This window comes from Montipora capricornis, chromosome 4 (assembly GCF_036669925.1).
Source record: "Montipora capricornis isolate CH-2021 chromosome 4, ASM3666992v2, whole genome shotgun sequence".
Lineage (NCBI taxonomy): Eukaryota > Metazoa > Cnidaria > Anthozoa > Scleractinia > Acroporidae > Montipora > Montipora capricornis.
Genome location: NC_090886.1, coordinates 23862067 through 23882066, shown reverse-complemented (window position 1 = coordinate 23882066; position 20000 = coordinate 23862067). Strand labels below are relative to the sequence as shown.

The window sequence follows — 20000 nt, the reverse complement described above, 5'->3', positions numbered from 1 at the left end:
ATTAAACATCCTTTCCTGGAATTACTTATATTTCGCTCGCTTAGAGCTCGCAGGACATTTTCAATATCTAATATATCTAATTATTGCGTTGTCTTCCCTTTTACCTTCTTTTTTCTTGTAAACAAATATTGTTTTTGATTTCATAAGACCCATTTGATATTGGCCCCTTTTCTTGCATTGCTCCGAGCTCCCAAGTGTAGTGTACGAGGATTGTGTCTGATTCCTTCTCCAGCAGCCCTTTTCGTCGAGGCCAAACAGAACGATTCCATCAGCATCTGCCTTTTTCACACATTCTTTGTATTGCGTTTTAATGGTAGTCTTTCTGCTGCGTTTGACAAATTGGTCGCCAAAAGCCTGAGTTGTCATTTTGTAGCATCCAAGTGGTTTCCAAGAAGCTAAAAAATATAAAAAGCATAGACAAATCAGTTTATGAAATTCAGATAATCAAATCAAATTCACCAATAAAATGCTGACTTCTTTGATTAAATTAAACAGATTTTGTAATGTTTTGTATTTCTCTCTTTTAAAAACCTCAGACGTAAGTAAGAAGAACAAGACGGACGCTTGGAGGCGTTTACGCGGGATGGGTCGATGTAAGCACTAACTTTTTGTAGCGATAATCACAATCTATTTACGCTGGCAAACAAGCTTACATCAGGAAGCCTCCTGCCAAGTTGCAATGAGGGAAACCTGGAATTTGAACAGTGGAGTGGCAACTTTTATTTAAGTATGTAGTCGCTCTAGCGCAGAAGCATTAATTGAGAACACTAAACAATGAACACAAATCAAGTCAAATGTTGGTTTTTGAAGAGAGGGGGAAACCTCTCGGAGCAGAGAAGAGAGCCAACGGACTCAGTCCACATATGACACCGAGTCTGGGAATCGAAACTGCGCCACATAGATGAGAGGCGAGCGCTTTCACCACTGCGCCATCCCTGCACGCAAGGAATGTTCTCACATGAAGCAAATTAAGAAACTCAGCAGAGCTTAAAGGGTGATCCCTGTGAGGATATTTAATTTGACTGCAGGAAAGGGCCATTTCCAGTCTTTGGTTTTGTAAATTTTAGTTTAGCCAATGTAATGAAGAACAATCAAGTCTCACGAGAGCAACAGATAATCCATTTTCGAAAGCTCGCAAAGTTCATTGCCAATCGCTGAAAATGAAAAACTTTCTGTTATACAGGCACAGTTTTGGAGCAGCAACACTAATATTGACGGTCTCCCTGTGCGCTCTATGCCAGGAAAAATCTGTATTTCTCGATCTTGTGTCTGTTTGTCTGTCCCGATGATTTTTACGTCATTCTGTGATCCTCCAGCGAGACAAAAATTGCGTCCACAGTGTAGAAGGAAAAAAGAGAACTTTAGTCGAAATCACGGAAAAATTACATAGAGAGCTTCTTTAGAGCCTAGCAAGGGCATCTCGATGGTTTTTATGGCAAAACGTGGGAATCGCAAACGATATTCAGACAGGTGTTGAAGAATGTCTGAATCTTCTGTTGTATTGTCTTTGTCGTCCGACATGTCTCGCACGTGTACAGCAGAATGGACTTGGCGTTGGGAGTTGAATATGCGCAGCTTGGTTCTTGTGCTGATCTCTTTGGATGCCCAGCTTTAAAAGTTGTCACATATTACTTAGTATTTCCACAACTCACTCGCAGCACTTCACTTGAAAATGTAAAAACTAGTATGTATTTTTTATAACACAATTTAAAAATTTAGCGAAGGGAAAATGCACATTCCCGTTGAACCACCGAAGTTAAACCTTATTGGACAGGGCTAGTACTTGAATGAGAGACCGGGCGGGTGATCACCCTCACGGTCACCGTGTCGTCTTCAAAGTTCGTGAGGATCTTTTTCATTGTTTTATCGTTTCCTTTGGGACACTAACAACCGCCTGACGTCGCTGTCAGGGCTTCAGTTGCGCAGCTAGCGCATTGAAATGAAAGAAAAGCCTTTGCCCTTGAATTCCACAGTGGAATTCTAACCGTGGGACTAATTTATCCAGGGATATTTGATTCCATTTGGTGGACTCCTGAGAATTTAGTGTTCAGCTTTGGTATTTTATTATGACCGTTGACAACCGAGGAACTGATAATGGCTCAATTTGCGTCAAATCTGGTAAAAATGTTTCAGGAAGGAAGCGACTCACAATGGCAATAAGATTAGACTTTTTCAGTAAGAATGTTTTCGTAAATTATCTTCTCAGGTCATATATCAGGATTCGCATACAAATCCTTATATTCCCTGACACTGAACTTGGGGCTCCTGTGATACAAAGCGGGACTCGAACGCACCTCACAAATCTTATTGAAAGCTCATATTTTGATTCCTAAGTGTCAGCGTGGATATTACAACCAATAAACATAACACTAGGTAAAATCTTCGGTGGAGTGCCACACTTAAAATTTATCTGAGTGAATTATCGTACTGCGAGAAATTTCTCAAGTCAAATTTCGTGTTTAGACAAACTGTTTGCTAACCAGTTATACGCTTTGTTTGATACGTTAAAACTAGCCCGCAGGCAGGTTCTTCTGTTGAAAATGGCGCGTGGTCGAAACTAGTAACCAAGCCCCTATAATTCGATCGCGCGCCATTTTAAGAGCCTGCTTGTAGGCTACTTACAGCTGTAACAAGCCGCTGAATTCTTTGGTTCAATTGGTGAACTCGTTGGTTCCATTGGTGAACTCGTTGGTTCCATTGGTGAACTCGTTGGTTCCATTGGTGAACTCATTGGTTCCATTGGTGAACTCATTGGTTCCATTGGTGAACTCGATGGTTCGATCGATGGCAAGAAACAGATACCTAGTTGGAAGCACGCTATGCAAGTAATTCCCGGTTCAATACAAAAACAGGGCTAATAAATCCATTCACTATTTGACAAGTGAACAAACTGCTTTCATAAACATTGCGAGAGTATTGCGCTTGATCAGCACTTCACCGTCCTGATCTTGCACATGATTCCAAGTTGGACTGGAGTCAATGAAATCGCACAATAGAAAAACACGTCGATTAGTGACTACGATGAAAACATAACGGAATTCGTCCAAATCTTTAACACGCGCTGCCTACGGCATCCCGCGTAAAAAGAAAGAAGACGACATCTCATTAAAGGACAGGGATATTTAAGCTTTAAGCTTGTTTGGTTTTCTATGAAATAACATTTCAAATAAATACAGTGTTGAACACCTACTGAAAGAAGACAAGCACGGAAGCAGAGTGGGACTCGAGTCTCGAGCAACCACGCGTAAATGCAGGTCACTCAGGTTCACGTGACCTTCAAGGGTGCTTATCCAAGTCATGACTTGAAGCCTTGTTAGGCGCCAGCAAGAACCAATAAGAGTTGTAGGAATTGCCAGTGTTCCGACAGAACAAAATTGGTTGACTGAATATGGGCGAAATTCACTTTACTTGATTGAAGCCACTGAAGTGTGTTTCTTACTCTTAGAACCATCGACAATTGTTTTCTTCAACTTAGTCCCTTTAACTTCATGATAAGCTAAAGTTCATTACGTTTTAGAGAATGATACGAGTATCTACTTTTGGTTCATCAGATGAACTGAAAATTGACGTGTACTTACGGCCACAATTTTTAATGTTGCATTCTTTCGTTTCTTTGTTCGGACCAATCACATTACACTTCTTTCCTCCTGCAGCAGGTCTCGGTTTGATGCACTTGCGGCTCCTTTTCTGTGTTCCTCCTCCACACGTTTTTGAGCATTTACTCCATTTGGTCCACTTGCCATAACCGCCGTCCACTAAACACAAGTCGAGATAAATAAGAGGCTATGTCGTCCAAAATAAAGATCAATGTGGGGTTTATAGTATGGAAAATGCCAGGGGCACCCAACGAAAGTTACTTCAAAAGTACATAATACGAAAAAACTTACAAGAAAATGCTAAGAACCTTTTTTTTTTAATTTTGTTAAGGGGAAAAGGCTCATCCTTGGTGTAAAAACCTCTGAAAGTCACGAATCACGTAACACAAAGGAAAACAAAAAGCAAAAAAACGTGAAACAATAACCTAACCTTACCACAAGCTAACAAACCAAGGGAAAAGTTTCACAAGGTTTTTACACCAAGGTAAACCCGAAAAATAAAAAAGGTGTTCCGAACTCACAGGATGATTATGAGCGAAATACCAGCTCCCAGCTAGATAGCGAGGGAAACTCCCAGCCAGCCGACTAAACCTCGTGAATTTAAACGCTCGCCAAACTGGTCAAAATTGGTTGTTTTTTCCTCAACATGCGATAACTTCTCGTGAGTTCTCCTTCAGATTCTGGTCTCATCCAGCCAGCACGGATTAAAATGCTAAAAAGATTTCAAGTTTCCCAGCGAAAGAGTTTAAAAATTAATAACTTGCCAGCCAGCTGAATTTCCACAGCGGAACACCTTCGTTGGGTGCCCCCAAAAATGTTACTTTTTTAATGTTACCAATCTTGAAATAAGGAATCACTGGTTAAGTTTGTTGAATCAGAAAAATGCAATGTATACTCATACACATCAGGAGCCTTGATCCTTTTGTCGGTGGATGGTAATCCTAGATTTTGGAACTTAAAAAGGTTCTGATTTTGCCGAGATGCGTTTTTTTTTGCAACGGAGCCAAGTGAATTTGGTGGAGTGGATTCAAATAGAAAAAAAAAAAGGTGTGAAAGTGTGGCGAACTGCCGAAAATTATAACATAAGATATCAACTTGGACATATGATGGGAGTTAAATCCGTGACATCATGCCGAGCAGACCTGCCCTTTTTATCAATGTTGCAAGTGAATCTTTCATATTTATATACCCACCGGGACACTTCCTTGTTTTTGGTTTACATGAAGTTATTTCCGTTCTATCTCCAAGTTCAGAGCAGTCTTTTCCTCCATTTTGAGGTGTTGGATTGTTGCAGAATCTTTCGCGTGTTCTTTGGCCTGGTCGTTTGCCACAAGTCTTTGAGCATGTGCTCCAGTTTTCCCAAGAACCGTAACCACCGTTTACTGAAAATGAAGACAGTTAATTCAAAGGACAAAATCAATAATAAAAAGCAACCTTTTAGTGCCAAGAGCGGTTTGTTTTGTCTCCGACATTTCCGAGTTTCCTTTGCTCAGCCGTAAATTGTCCCTTTTTGTATTTGGGTCGCTACAGAAGCCTTTCTTGCAAAATTTCGCTTTGCCTTTGAAATTTAGATGTAGTTTGTCGTTAGGGGCAGTAGTTAGGGTTGCTACAGTGTAGAGTAGTCGCAACATTGAAATTTTGCTGAAATAAGTTCGATTAGTTTGTAAGGATACATAGCATGTAAATATTGTTTTTAGTTGACTCCCACGTAAACAAATCGCGACTAGTGTATTATTGGCTTATATAAGCATGCGGGCTCTTTTAAGAACACGAGAGAAATGCACTTCTCCAGTGTTCTTAAGAAAAAGAGTCCATGAGCTTATATAAGTCAGCAACGCAAGAGGGACAAGTTTTTTTCTTCTTTTATAAAATAGGGATGAAGAAATTCAGGCGTAACAAATTTAACAAATTTAATTAAAAGCATATCACTCCCTTGTATTTTTGGAGACACCTTCGTATTTGTGTTAAGGTCTGTTAATTTGTTCTGAGAACGAACGAATATTATAACTGCTGAACATGCCACGTACTATGAAAATCTTATTACTTGTTGATTCATATATGCCCATTCAGGCGAGGGTGTAAATTTGTTTTCGCCCAATTCTTAGCCTGCGGGGAGCAGATGCATTTTTCGGCTCTTGTTTCACCCGCCAAGAAAATAGCTGTGATCTCAAGCTATGAAACGATTTCCGTGACGTCAGTGTTTCTTCAATCAGAATTCGGCTCTTATTTTTGTGGAGCTAATACGCTTGAGCTTTACGTGGGGACCTCGATATAGGCGAGAAAGCCACAATGGCCGATGGAAGAGTTCACTAGACCACGCGTTTGCAAAAGTATGCGACATTTTCGGTTTGGAGAAGTTTAACAAGCAATCCAACAAGTGATCGAAATGAAAAGTGATGTTTATGTCAATTTGCCGACTGGTTATGGAAAGTCTGTTGTGTTCAAGCTGTACCTACAGTACTTGATTCGGTAGATAAATGCGAGAAGAGTATTGTAATCGTGACCTCTCCGTTAATCAATCTTATGAAAGATCAAGTGAGCCGTCTATCTTTGCTTGGAGTAAGCGTAGTGATATCAGTTCGACGACGGAGATAAAAAAAGGTGGAGAGTGGAGAAGTTTCTATCGTTTACGGATCACATGAATCTTGGCGACATTAGATGGCGAAGAATGTTGGCAAGCGAAACTTACAAATCCTATGTGAGCAGTCGCCGCGGATGAAGCCCACGTGATTTGCCATTGGTAAGGAATATTAATATCGCTTCAATGAGGTTATACTTTCATCGTTCTTGACTCCCGGGGAATGGAATTAATAGTTTTAAATGAAAGGTTTTCGTATACAAAGTAATATTAAGCATGATCTTACCCAAATGTCACAGGGGTGACATTGGTTCACACGATCTCTTCAAGAGAAGAAAGAGAGTTTTTTCTGTATAGATCATGCCATTGGTGATTTCGCGCGTTATCAATAGCATCTTTCTATCATTCAATTTCATTGGTCGAGTAAAAGAAATGACGTCACGGAAACAGTCTCGCATCTCGAGATCGCAAACGCTATTTTCTCGACGGGTGAAACAAGAGCCGAAAAATGCGTCTTCTCCCCGCAGGCTACCCTATTCTAGGATAAATATTTTTTCTTTAAGCGTTATTTTGATTTAAATTTTTTTTTTCATAGATTTGGCACACCACAAAACCCACGTTAATCCCATTGTTTATAATTGACAAGGGAACTTAACATCTTGTAACAGCTTGTAATTTGGTCTGTAGTTAGAATTCTTCTAATGAAACAAAGCCGTTCTTTCTATTTTTGGGTGGTCTATTATATGTCTGTTTACACCTTCGTACTTTAACTTTCGCAACCTAGTATGCTCAGCTTTTTGTCGTTTGCGTTCTGTGCGGAGGTCTGGAGACCTTTTTATTCTTTCCTATTTTTTGAGAATCCTCATTGCTTACATTGCTGCTTTCGTTTTTGAGACTTTATGTAGTCGAAGTTGAGACAAAACTGAGAAAAGTTCCTCAATTGTAATGGTTGACAATCATACAGAATTTTTGCTTTTGCGTTGTCATTCTTTTTGATGACGTAGCTTGCGTGCATATGTTGCGCCATGAATGCACTGAGCCTCATGTAATGTAGGCTCAGTACATTATTGTGATCATATAATAAACTTGCTTTGACCAATCAGAATAAGTTTTTTGCGCTGTATATTTACAACAAAATATTTAGTTTTTATTCTCCGGCTTTATTTAGCAACCGCATTTACTTCAGACAAAACGAGACAGTGGAGCGCCTCGAGACATCGACGATATCAAACGCTTGCTAAGGTAGCTTTTATTTTTGTCGTCGTTGGTTTGCTACTTTTGCCCCAGGAGCACTCGCAATTTTTGCGCTGTGCTTTATGTGGGTGACCAGTATTGAAAAGGTTAATGTAGTAATTGGTTTCGGTCATCTCCGAACATATCGCAAGAAGTTGGCTATTAACTTCAAACGGCACCAAGGAAAACAGCAAGGTAATAGATATCTCATGAGCGTTACCCCATAATCTTCTTTTTGTAATTTTCTTTTGGGGAGAAGGGAAAGAACAGAGCACGGCATACCTGGGACTAAACATAGTTGTGTGTTGCATTTTTGGGTCTGAATGCTTGGTCCTAGATCACTACAGTCGTTTCCTCCGTTCGCTGGTGTTGGATTGGTGCAAGTTCTTTGTTGAGTTTGCTCTCCACCTCCACAGGATTTTGAACATTTTCCATACGGTCCCCAAGGTGAATAACCACCATTGACTGAAAATAAGGCGTGTGTTGTCAATCGAAATATCAAGACCGATTAGTTTATAATAACTGCATGACTCAATAATCGACAGCCAGCCACGAAGAAAGAAATTATGAATGTCGATTGCATAAATTAATTATACCTCATTACGATTTCCCAATTGAAAATGATAAGAACATTTTTTTGCATCAAGAGCTTGTAACGCTACGTTTTTTCAAGGCCGTAAAGTCATTGCCCAGTCGGGGATCGCATTCGTTCCCAGGGAAAGACAGTCGTGTCTGAAAGTATGGCCGCCATTAAAAGTAATGTAATCTTATTCAATAAGATTATTATTTTCAATTGACCTTTGATAAGAAACGTAACAAATTGGATTTATGAATATTTCTTGAACGTAAACCAGCTTTCGCTGAAATGGAAACGTACCTGGACATGCGTTCATATTACATTTCTCTGTTTGCTGCGCTGGTCCGAGGCTCGCACAATTTTTTCCGCCATATTGTGGCACAGGTCGAGTACACGTCCTTTTTCGCAAACGTTCACCCCATCCACAGGAAGTAGAGCAGTCCGACCACTTTGTCCAATCGGTATAACCTCCATTGACTAAAAACAATAAATACAAGACACGTAAAATGTTATATACAACACCAAGTCAGTCATATTCGAGAAGTGGCTTTATGCACGTGTACATACATGGACTACAATGTGAACAATTAAGGAAACACTCAGTGTTGATTGCGGAAGAGGCTGGCTTGGTCTCACATTTGCGACTAGTTGCGTCGTTCCTCAAATGGAAGTGTCGTTGCCTTATATAAAGAACCAGATTGTTGGAAAGTCCCTATGTCCAACAATGAAATCGCGCTTCAAAGAGGCAGGACAATCTATGTATAAGATGTGAATATTCTTTGGATCAGTTTGCATTTCAGATACTGTGGAAGAATTCAGCAAAAATATGGTATTCTTACTTGGACAGTTCTGTGTGTTACATTGTGTAGTTTTTACCCTCGACCCAAGGGAGCTGCAGTCTTTTTCACCGTTTGCCAATGGCGGATTGGTGCATGTTCTTTGCCATGTTGACCCATGTTCGCGCTCCCACTCCGCAAGATTTGGAGCGAAGTAATTAACATTAAAGCTCGTTAACGAATAGTAGTGAAAGTTCTATGGCGTTTTTTCTTCTTCTGATGAGTTGCATTTTAAATAATGGCTTGTTGTTTGTCTTCCGGTGTACTGTCTACTCGTTTTTCCAAAAGGAATATCTGCGTTGATTGCAAAGATAGCGCAAAGAACTTGCTTCTTTGTGTGGAGAACTAGTCTACTTCGTGTGGTAAATATTCAGAATGTTCATGTGGGGTTTATGATATATTGGGCAATTGAGTTTATACCTGGGCAGCCGTTGATATTGCATTTGCCCGTCTCGGTGTCAGGTCCCAGCTGGGAACAATTGTTGCCGCCAGGGCTGGGAGGGGGATTGGTACAGGAGCGACTTCGAGAATGTCGTCCTCCTCCACAGGAAGCAGAACAAAGACTCCATGAACTCCAAGCGGAATAGCCACCGTCATCTACAACGGAAAGGCAATACACAAGTTCTAGTAAATAGGTTTCTAGATTGCATACAACAGGGAGAGTAGAGATACAAACTTTCTCCATTTCACCGGTTAGATAAAGGCAGAAAAACGCTGTGATTGTATGGAAAACAGCAGAATTAAACTTAGGCCGGGTCGACTTGTGTCAGGGAGAGTACTGTTCCCGGAAAAGTTTTATCTAGGTTTCGTCTCACTTGTTTCGTATGAAATGTAAGACAAAAAGAATAGACTGAATTTCAGTTGACAAAATGATCATGTAGTGGAGATGACGACTGCATCTTTAACTTTATTTTAAATTTGGAGTCCAGTGTGAAGAAAAGCACGTTAAGTGGATTGAATATAAACAAACAAAGAGCACCAACCATATAAAAGGTAACTTCCGTAATGTAGCACACACTTGTAACTAAAGGGTCCTTTAGACTGCTGGTGTTATAGGCCAAAATTTTAAGGACGACGAATGTAATTTACGTTCTTGATAATTATTAAAAAGGTATTTTGGCTGGAAGGCAAGAAGCGGCAAATCCATTCACACTAACAATTTCTGGAGAAATTCAATTTTTATTTTCACAAATTGTGCAAGCGTTGTTAAACGGTTAACTACTCACTTGATTTGCATCCATAAAACTCTGCTCTTAATGCAATGTAACTATTCCATTCCTCTGGGACGATTCTAACATACCGAGCGCTGATGGGTGGCTTTAGGTCATGAGCGACAACCATGTACCTGTCACTGTTGGCAACGAAGGTCTGCAGAAATAAGATTGTAAGTTTATTTGATGTGGGAGGTAAATTATTTATTATGTCGTCGTCAATACGCTTTGTTTATTACCTCAGTATATTAAAATGACAATGCCTGTTTTCTTTTTATCACTCAGAATAAACTAACGTGGCCTTTGTGTGGAAGCGTTTTTCCGGGCTTTATACCGTGTGCTGGGTTTGTATTGAACTTATCACTATATTTGCATTACGTGATCGATAAAAACGCGATCGTTCGGGTGAGTGTAGTCCTGAGGACTGTTAATGATGACATTGACGACACTTTGACACTCTGCGCGGAAGAAATTCTCAGAGTCAAGTGACTTGTGTAACGGGATAAGATGGTGGTGATGCTATTGGATGACTGTCAGTTAAGCCTTGACGTCATTGGCTGTGAAGTCCGAAACGTCTGTCAATGTCATCCGAAACAATCCTTCTCAGGAGTACACTTACCCGGACAATCGTTCTTAATAATAGTTCGACTCCTGGGTTCAGGCCATTTACGAGTTTGTATACTGTGTTACGAGAAAACATTTATTTTGGGGTTTTTTTCATCTTATCTTCGTTTTAGCCTGATCGTTTAGACACTAATAGCGTATCTTATTCTGTTTACAGTGATTTTTGAGTGAGAACTCGATTCTCGTTTCAATGATTTTAACTAAATGCGATATGAGAAAGGTGTCCCGTCATTCCCGCGAGAAAAGGATAATTTCTTTCTTAAAGCGTAGCAAGTGACTTACCTTGGTGTATCCATTAACTTGATATTGCTGGAAGTAATTGCCGTCGGTACTATATCGGAGTGTATATTCTTTTACCCACTGAGCAGCATCTTGACGACCCTGGGTTTCAACTCGTGTAATTACCGTTTCGACTCCAAAGTCCACTTGTAGCCATTGAGCGTGGTCTTGTTTGTTTGGAATCCAGGCTCCGTAGCGGCCGCTTTGTGGATGGAAATGTAGTCTAGCATTTTCGGGTCCATAGTATGAGTTAAGCTGCGAAGAGGCAGTTATTGCTGAATTTGGCAGCTTTCCGTTTTGCATTCCAAGTTGAATCTGGCAGGAGGGTATTTGGGGAATGAGAAAACCTATAAAGGATGAAAGGTGTAGGTGTTTAGACATTTCAGTGTATCTTTTCAGTTTGAGATATGTACTCCACGCAAGAAAATATGAAATAAGAGAGCGAATTCCCCACATTTGGCCCTTTTCGATGAAATTGTTTGAAATCTATTTTTAGTTCCGTATCACACTTCTGTTTATTTCAAAGACGACGCCTTTCTGGTCACTTGGTTTTAAAGTGGGCCGGCTGTCATGGTAAAAACAGATAATAATAGACAGCTTTGGATTCTAAAACGAGAACGACTACGAGTACAAGATTCTCTCATAGAACTACAGTGAGCGCGCGCAAACCAGCGTCATTTTGGCGGGAAAAACGTGATACCGTCGCCAGTACGAGGTTTTGCAAAAATGTTGTGTTAAAACAAGTCAACAACACGGTAGCAGTTTTCGCATTTTTCGATCAGCAAAAAGGTTCAGTTACCAGCCATAAGAATAACTGAGCAACCTACACTACTAAAAAAGAGCAAGATTAATCTAACGGGTTTTAAATTTTCTGAGCATTTTCGCTAAAAGCAGGCAGTTAAAACTCGTACTCGTTCTCGTCATCGTCCTAGTATCTAAAAGGTCCCTAATAACCACACCACGGGCACGATTAATAGATTTCAAAGAATTATCATTGGGCACAGGGATTCGCTGTCTTAACCCCTAATATCTGGAACACTGCACACAGTCTGTTCTGCTACTAAAGTAAGCAAAGTTTCGTTAACCCTTTTTCCATTTTTTTTTTAATTGAAAGGTTTGTGAAACTGAACGTTTTACGTGGTTTAAGTTATTGTTCACTGTTCGTTATTTTTATGATAGGTGTTATTGAAAGTTGGCTATGGTTAGATTTTAGGGCTATCCGTCAAACCTTCGGTGCAGCCGTAGAGTTCAAAGCGTAACGCCATATAGGATTGGTATTCCTTGGGGTGAATCCTGATGTAGCGTGCTACGATAGGTGGATTGAGAATATGTCCAACGACGGTATTTTGATCTTTGTTCCCGGTAAGAATCTGAAAGGATATAAGTTGTGAAGGCAGGTTAAAGTTTTCTCACGAAAAAGGGTAAACATTAATGAGGAGCTAAGATATATAAGCAGTTACTTATTAAGAACGATTATGACGCTTTGACTGACAACACTGCAAGAGCACTTAATTGCGCAAAACTGACTGAAATAATCAGGAAGACACTGCTGCTATTAGCGTACTGCTGAAGGGAAAACAGTTTATCCAAAAGGAGAAGAGAAATTATGACGATGCAGTTCTTATTGTTCTGAATGTTATGGGTCTTTAATGAGAGTGGTCACCCTTCAATACGTGGCTGGTTTTACTTGTGGACTGTTGTATTCCTGTTGCCAGATTTTTTTCGGGTTCTTCGGTTTTTGCTTTATCGAAAAAAAAAAAAAACAATCTTTTGCCTTCAAATGAAGGGTCTCTGCAGTTTGTAACAGATCCGACCGGGCTTCGGTAATGTTCACACTTGCGTTAACTACGAATTCATTCAATTTCAACTCATAACGGCAAATGTTGACAACAAACGAGATTTACGTTATTACGTACCGAGTTGTTACTGTAGGGTAGGAATGGGCCTCGTTCAACACTGTAACTTAAAGAATACGTTTTGACCCATTGAGCTGCATCTTGACGTCCTTGGGTGGCAATCCGTGTTATTTTGGTGATTTTGCCAAGATCGACTTGAATCCACTGTCCGATATCATTAGCTTTAGGAATCCATGCTCCGGCATAACTTCCCGTTTTGCTAGTTTGAAGTCTGGCTCGTTCTGGACCATAATATTGATTGTAGAGGGAGGTAGCTGTGATGGCACTATTGGGAATTTGACCAGTTGTCATTCCAAGTTCTGATTGGCATTCGAGTTTTGGCGGTTCGAACCCTTGTGCAAGAAAGAAGGATAGCGTGTTACATTGCTATGGTTTGGCATTCTAAGGCCGGTTGCTCGAAGTCTGGTTAGCGCTAGCCGTTGGTTAAGGGGTATCCGTAAACCTTATAGGTTTCCATGGTATTTAACGCTGGTTAGCGCTAACCATGCTTAGAGCAACCCGGGCCTTGAGTAGTTTTGTGATCAGTATCAATAAAGTTTAATTTCTAATTATTCCGAATGATGTTAAGTATAGGTCATTTTTGGACATAACAGAGACCTATTTTATGAAGGGAGATTAATTGCCATTTTCAAGGTAATTAGGCTTGTCTTAAGCTAGGTCATTTAAGTCGATAATGCACGGTTCGTTTTAGGAAGTAGAGAGTGCGATGTACTCGTTTTGTTGGAAGGGTAGGGTTTCCTTTTTTGAGTAATTGTCACGTAAACGGCTTTGAAAAGGTTAATTAACAATTAACTTGCGTGATGCAAAATTGGTTTTCGACACTGGAATTTTTATATTCCAGTGCCATTTCAACTCTCTTCAAAATGTAATCTCCGACTACGTACTGAATAATAACGAATTGGAGGAATTGAAACCCATGATGGTTATCATGAGCTTAGAGTTTTGTCGGGAGTACATCGCCAGACATATCCAAGAAAGTTAGCATATGGCTTCGTTTCCTTGTAATTTAAGGAAGTTCCCTTCCAATTTTCAGAGGAAATATATGATCTGTGGTACCTGAAATACTGAACCACAGTTATAAAACTCGACAACTTTCTTTCTTTGCTGCTTTGGCCCTGACCATGCAGAAACCGCACCGTTTTCCTAAAAGACAGCCAATCAAATGTTTCAACGCTTCCATGTAACGCTCTTGTTAGAAGGATCGGCACTACAACACTGTATCATGTATTAGCAATATTGTGATACCAAATGAAACATGGATTTTTGCTGAACAAGATGCAGTCATTGTGACGTAATATGTCACCGTGGCAACGGGCAAGCCCTGTAAAAACACCTTTATTTTGTCTTTAGTTGCTTATGTCAAAAATGAACACGGTGATCCTCATTCTGTCCAGCGGATTTAGAGCCACCTCAATTCTGTAATTTTTTAAAGGTGGCTCTGAATCTGCGGGACATAGTTTTCTAAACCTTCGCCGAACGTTTGATCGTGGCCTTCGAATCACTTTCCAGCAATAAAAAAGGGGGGTCACGGAGTTCGTTTTCGAAAATATAGGGTGTTTTTGCTGGTCTTTACCGTTGCCAAGGTAACTTATTGCACATCAGTAATGATTACATCTTGTTTAGAAATAATCGGAGTTTCATATGGTACCATAACATTGCTGTTACGTGATACAGTGTTGTAGCGTCATTCGATCTAAAGAGAGTGTCTTTTAAGTGTTGAAACCCTTTTTTTTACCTTGAACTGACAAAGTTTTTTTTAATGGTTTCTAATTTTATGCGTGATTCCTATTCGCTGGCCATTGACAGTTACTCTGATTCAGAAATGGCTTTTTTCCTATTCCATTCGCTCGCTGACGGTGTGCTTGTTTTCTTCTAAAACTCATGCGGTTCAAGAAAAAGTTATTGCCAAACTGGTGAATTCCAAAGTAAACTTTCATGTGTTCTAAACCCTGTCTGGGGTCTTAGAGGCAAGGATACACACTCAAGTGAAGGAAAGTCGGGCCCTTGGGATCCCCACGCTGCTAAGTCACCTCATTAATCTGCTGCGTTGCCAGCGTGGCAGCCTTGATGGTGTAGTGGCTTAGCATGCCCGACTAGTAATCAGGGAGGCGTGGGTTCGAGTCCCGCAAAGGGCAAAAACCAATTTTTCGGATGGGTGTGTCGAAAGGTAAAGAGGCACGGTATGTGTTCCTTTCTCCAATATATTCATAAATGGTGACCAAGAAATCATTCTTTTGTCTTTATGCTAATCATCCTCACCAGCCTCATTAGCAAGAACAAAAGTCAAAGAAGAACTTTTGCTCCAAAACGAGGCTAGTGAGGATGACTAGCACAAAGACAAGAAATTTCTTGGCCGCCATTTATGAATGGCTACGTTACTTTTTGCTTGGGGTCCCATGATCATTCGTTAAGTGACGAATACGTTTGTCAATTTTAATTATGCGAGGTTAATGGCGTTCATTGTAAAAGCATGCGTTGTATTAGCAAGATGACTGACCGACTCATCATCAACTAGTAAACTTAGAAATATATGTCTGGTTAAGTCGTATTCTGGAAATTCGTTTACGTAATCGTAGTGATACTCTAATTTTAAGTGGTAATCTACGAGCTTGTTTACCTACCTTCTCTGCAGCCATAGAATTCTGCTCTCATGGAAATGTGTCCTTGCCACGTCTCCGGGTGGATACGAATGAAGCGTGTGATGATTGGCTTTTTAAGAGCCTGCATTACAACTGTATATCGGTCATTATTTCCAGGAAATACCTGAAACGTAAGAATAAGGGTCCTTTAATCTACACGACACGCACTGTCTAGAAAACAGATGAAAAATCAAAACACGACCGATGACCACATTTTTTGAGCAAGTTTGCTTTTCCAGTTTTTGGCAATATAAGTTTAACCAATGGAAGCAATTACGAAACTGTGTACCTGCAGTAATTTATTCGCCTTTCTATGAAAGTAAATTGTACGTGGAAAACAAGTACTTTGAACATCTTATTTTTTTTTTAAATGTAAGATTGGCCAGGTAAGGTTCTTTTTTAATGGTGAAGACTATTGACGTTTGAAGAAAGAGAAAGCCGCATTTTGCTCTTACCATTTTCCTCTTGAAGGTTTTATATATGAAGTTTGTGTTCTTATGTAAAGTTACTTACCTTTTTTCCTCCATCTTCTTCGTAAACTCTGAAAAATATCGAGTCGTAGCCATACGAAAGGCTGAAGCTTTTGACCCATTGATCCGCATCTGTTCTTCCTTGAATGGCTACGCGAGAGACTTTTGTGAAATCGCCAAAATCTACCTGCAAGTACTGGAAAACGTCGTTTGTTTTTGCTGACCAGGACCCGACTCTTCCTGATCGATACAGAAAGTGTAATCTTCCATTAACGGCTTTATATGCTGTGGAGTATTCTGTTGAAGCCGTGATTGCAGAGTCTGGTATCTTTCCATTTTGCATTCCTAGCGCCTCTGCACATACTGGAGGCCTTGGGGCTGGGAAACCTGTGTTAATTTTATAAGTAGATGAAGATTTAATTTATTATTTTATTTTAATTACAAGGTGACTTGTTACGTCATTTGAAACGAAGAAACTCGAAAAGTTGATTTGTTGTATTCAATGCATCAGTGAAACGCGGCAAATCAATGTTAGAGGTGGAAATCATGGTTGGTTATGAATGCTTGGAATTCCATGTAAGCAACATCTTGAAAGAATATGCAAAGCAGTTTATTAGAAATTACATGAATTTACCGACTGACCTCTAGTGCAGCCATAGAACTCAACACGCAAAGCTGGATGACCTCTTGAAGTCTTTACCCGGATTTGTACAAAGCGCGCAGTTATGGGTGGATCAATTATGTTACCAACGGGTTCGTTCCTGTCAAGAGTATTGCCAGTGAATACCTAATAAAATAACGAGAAAAAAAACGAATTTAAAAACAAAGCTCAACAAAAAATATTAGCGAAGCTGCGCGCGCGCGCAGAGCACCAAAGTTAAGAAAAGATGGTAACCCATCGATGCGAGAAATTTGTTTTATAGCCATGACGTCATCAACCGGCCGTACGTCTGTCCACCCCTCCATGTATGTCAATGAGACCATTATCGTGCTCGTTTACAGCATACATCTTTGATATTGGACATCCATGTTTTGATCAATTGGGACTTGTCAAAACGAGGTATCCGCTGACCAGTATAACGTGACTATATCGCGAGCTCAAGCTTAGAGCTCACCGAGGTCGGCTTTTTTTTAAGTTGACCGCTGACCAGGTACTGGTTTTCAGTTGGATTGCAGGTTCAAACCATTAACTCACCTAAACATAAGCGAGGCTTCATTTTGCGCGCCCTTTCTGTGGCTCGACGCGGCTACACGGTCATACTACGTCAACTATAGTTCTACACAGTCAACGCTTTTCGTTTTCAGGCGGAAAACGGGTTGGAAAACGTTTTCTGCATTTTTGGTAGTTTCAACCCAGTTTGACATCATGATAGCTGTGGTCCACACTGGCGGCTACGCACTCATCGGGATGTAAACTTAAAACTGAGTTTCTTTCTTTAATTTGCTTAGAGCTGCTTTTTCTCTGTATTACAATTTTTGGCATATCTTTACAAGCTCTGATACGGTTACATGATAACTAGAGGACCTATGACTAGAACAGAAACGAAAAGGGGAGCAAAAGAGAATGACAACGACAAAACAGAATACCAGTAATAGCTCATACTTAGTGGAAGAAGTTACTCCACAAATTCTTTCCTTGGGCACTAAACCGTTTTTCCTTTGTTCAGGAATGAAAATCGAATTTTTATTGTCAACTGGAATTAAATAACAATTATCTGTACTCTTTTCTTTTGTTTGTTTGTTTGTTTGTTTTGGTCTAAAATGCGAGCGAACAAATGCTTTCTTAATCCGTTTGCCCAACTGGTTTTCGATGTGCCTCGACTGTGACAAGAATTTTGCCCTTATGCTATAAACACGTAATCGCAATGAGTTCTCGTAAAATTAGGGGGAAATTTCGCTAGCTTGTGTTTTCAGAAGTTTGTTCATAGCACCTAAATGTTATTTAGGCGTTGGAGCGGATCTTATTTGAAGTTAGTCCTTTCTTGGTTGCATTGCCGTATTTTGCTGATTCTTGTTCCAAGCCAACCTGGCGTGTTTCAGTGAAATACATCAAAATGTGAATGATCTCGTTTTCAGAAACAACGTGGAATAAAGTACATCAGTAAAACTCTTTTATGACCTTGAACTAACAAAGCTCTTTTGTGGCCTCTAATTTTAGCGTGATTCCTATTCGCTGGCGGCTATTGACAGTCGACTCTCAGATGGCTCTTTTCCTTTTCCATTCGATCGCTGAGGGTGTGCTTGTTTTCTTTTAAAACTCATTCGGTTCAAGAAAAATTCATTGTCAAACTGGTGAATTCCAAAGTAAAGTTTACTGGGAAAACCGATATCGTACTTATCGCTTCGTGAGAGCGTAAAATTTACCGTGGAATTCACTAGTTAGGCAATGAATTTTTCTATAGAAGAAAGCAAAGAAAATGATTTAATTATGAAAGCAGCAACCGGAAACATCAAAACGCGGACAATTGGAAACCTTTTATCATTTCAATAACCCTACAGGCAGTAAGAATAAATAACCAGGGAGCTCCGCTTCTAGGTTTGGCTAAATCTATATATTACAAAGTTGTTTTTAATCTGATCTTTGTAGTAATAATGCGGCATGTAATGAATAAGCCTGTAGATCGCACTAGGGTGGCCAAACTGTTACTGATCTTATCGTTCGCAATCGGTGATAAAGACTTTAAGTTTTCGCCCGGGTTTTTTTGGTTATATCTTGTCTTTGTTCCAAGTGACAACAGAAAAACAGTATTTTCAGCCAAGTATTAAATAACATATAGTGGTTCATAGAAGAGATATTAGTATTTCCTTGCCTGTCCATCTTCATCACCGAAGGGAATGAAATTTCCGCCATCCAAGCTGAATGCTAAAGTGTAGCTGGTAACCATCCAATCAGCATCTGATCTTCCTTGAGTTGCAACAGCTGTTACCTTGGTGACGGTGCCCAGATCAAACTGTAAGAACTGTTTTGCGTCGTTATACTGAGCAGCCCAGCCTCCTCCGTAGCTTCCTTCTTTAACTGTTCTTAGACGGCCTCGGTCCGGTCCCCAATATTGGTTGTACATTGTCGAGGCTGCAATAGCAGTTCTTGGAATTTTGCCACTTTCAATTCCCAGGGGATCCCTGCATATGATTTCCGGAGGCGTAAAACCTTTCAAGGAAGATGAAATTAAACGTTAATGTAGCCTTCGTGGCAGTCGTATTTCCGGTAATAGTTTCTCTACCGAAACTCGATACTTTTCGGTGGACAAAAACTACAACCAAAAAGACGTCTGCAAGGATGGTTAACATTGGTCTTGGCCAAGGAAAGACTTTCCGGTATTTTGTGGATCATATTTGATAGACAAGATAACAACGTTTGCGATTTGTCATAGTAGAGTGAACTTTGCAGACTCATGAAATGGACGATTTGAGGTAATTTAAAATTTGTTGTCGTTGATAACAATTATGGTGAGTGACTACTGATAATATCATTTTTTGCTGACTTACCATGCTAATTGGAAATTTTTACTTTTTATTGTCGACATATAGATGCAAAGCAGCTCAACTTACCTTGTCTGCAACCATAAAACTCAGCTCGTAATGCAATATAACCATTCCATGTTTTGGGTTTAATGCGAAGGTACCGGGTGATGATCGGATTTTTCAGATTGTGATGAACCACCGTATATTGATCAAAATTTCCCAAGAATACCTGTCAGAGAATACATGATAATCTTATTACCACTCAGTACACGATTGTTGGTTATTGCCATTAAATGAAGGCTGCCAGAAATGTAAGTAAATTTAAGTAATCAAAGATGCCAAGACCAAGTGGAGAATGGAAACGTGAATCAAAGATCTCACTTCAGAGCGCTCCAAAGGCAGGATGAATTCCTGAGCAAGTCTAGTACTCTCGCTTGAAATTTGACGGCGTGATCCAGTTCCAGTCAAAGTGCACACAACGCTTACCCGCCAGGGTTTTCAGTTCCTCATTGGTTTAGGTATTAAGTCATAACAGCGTTTTATGGAGAAACGTAAAGGCAATCAAAGCCGTTACTCCGT

General features: G+C 40.0%; 1 protein-coding gene across 1 annotated transcript in view; it reads right to left on the bottom strand.

Annotated features, from left to right (window-relative positions):
- LOC138044545 (uncharacterized) overlaps positions 1 to 20000 on the bottom strand; it is a 39410-nt gene that overhangs the window by 1143 nt on the left and 18267 nt on the right. The window contains 15 exon segments of the mRNA XM_068891028.1: positions 105 to 395; positions 3579 to 3755; positions 4790 to 4978; positions 7690 to 7872; positions 8285 to 8461; positions 9241 to 9417; positions 10047 to 10188; positions 10938 to 11281; positions 12163 to 12304; positions 12851 to 13182; positions 15472 to 15613; positions 16003 to 16346; positions 16602 to 16746; positions 18770 to 19107; positions 19509 to 19650. Of these exon segments, the coding sequence (XP_068747129.1) occupies positions 105 to 395; positions 3579 to 3755; positions 4790 to 4978; positions 7690 to 7872; positions 8285 to 8461; positions 9241 to 9417; positions 10047 to 10188; positions 10938 to 11281; positions 12163 to 12304; positions 12851 to 13182; positions 15472 to 15613; positions 16003 to 16346; positions 16602 to 16746; positions 18770 to 19107; positions 19509 to 19650 (3265 nt within the window).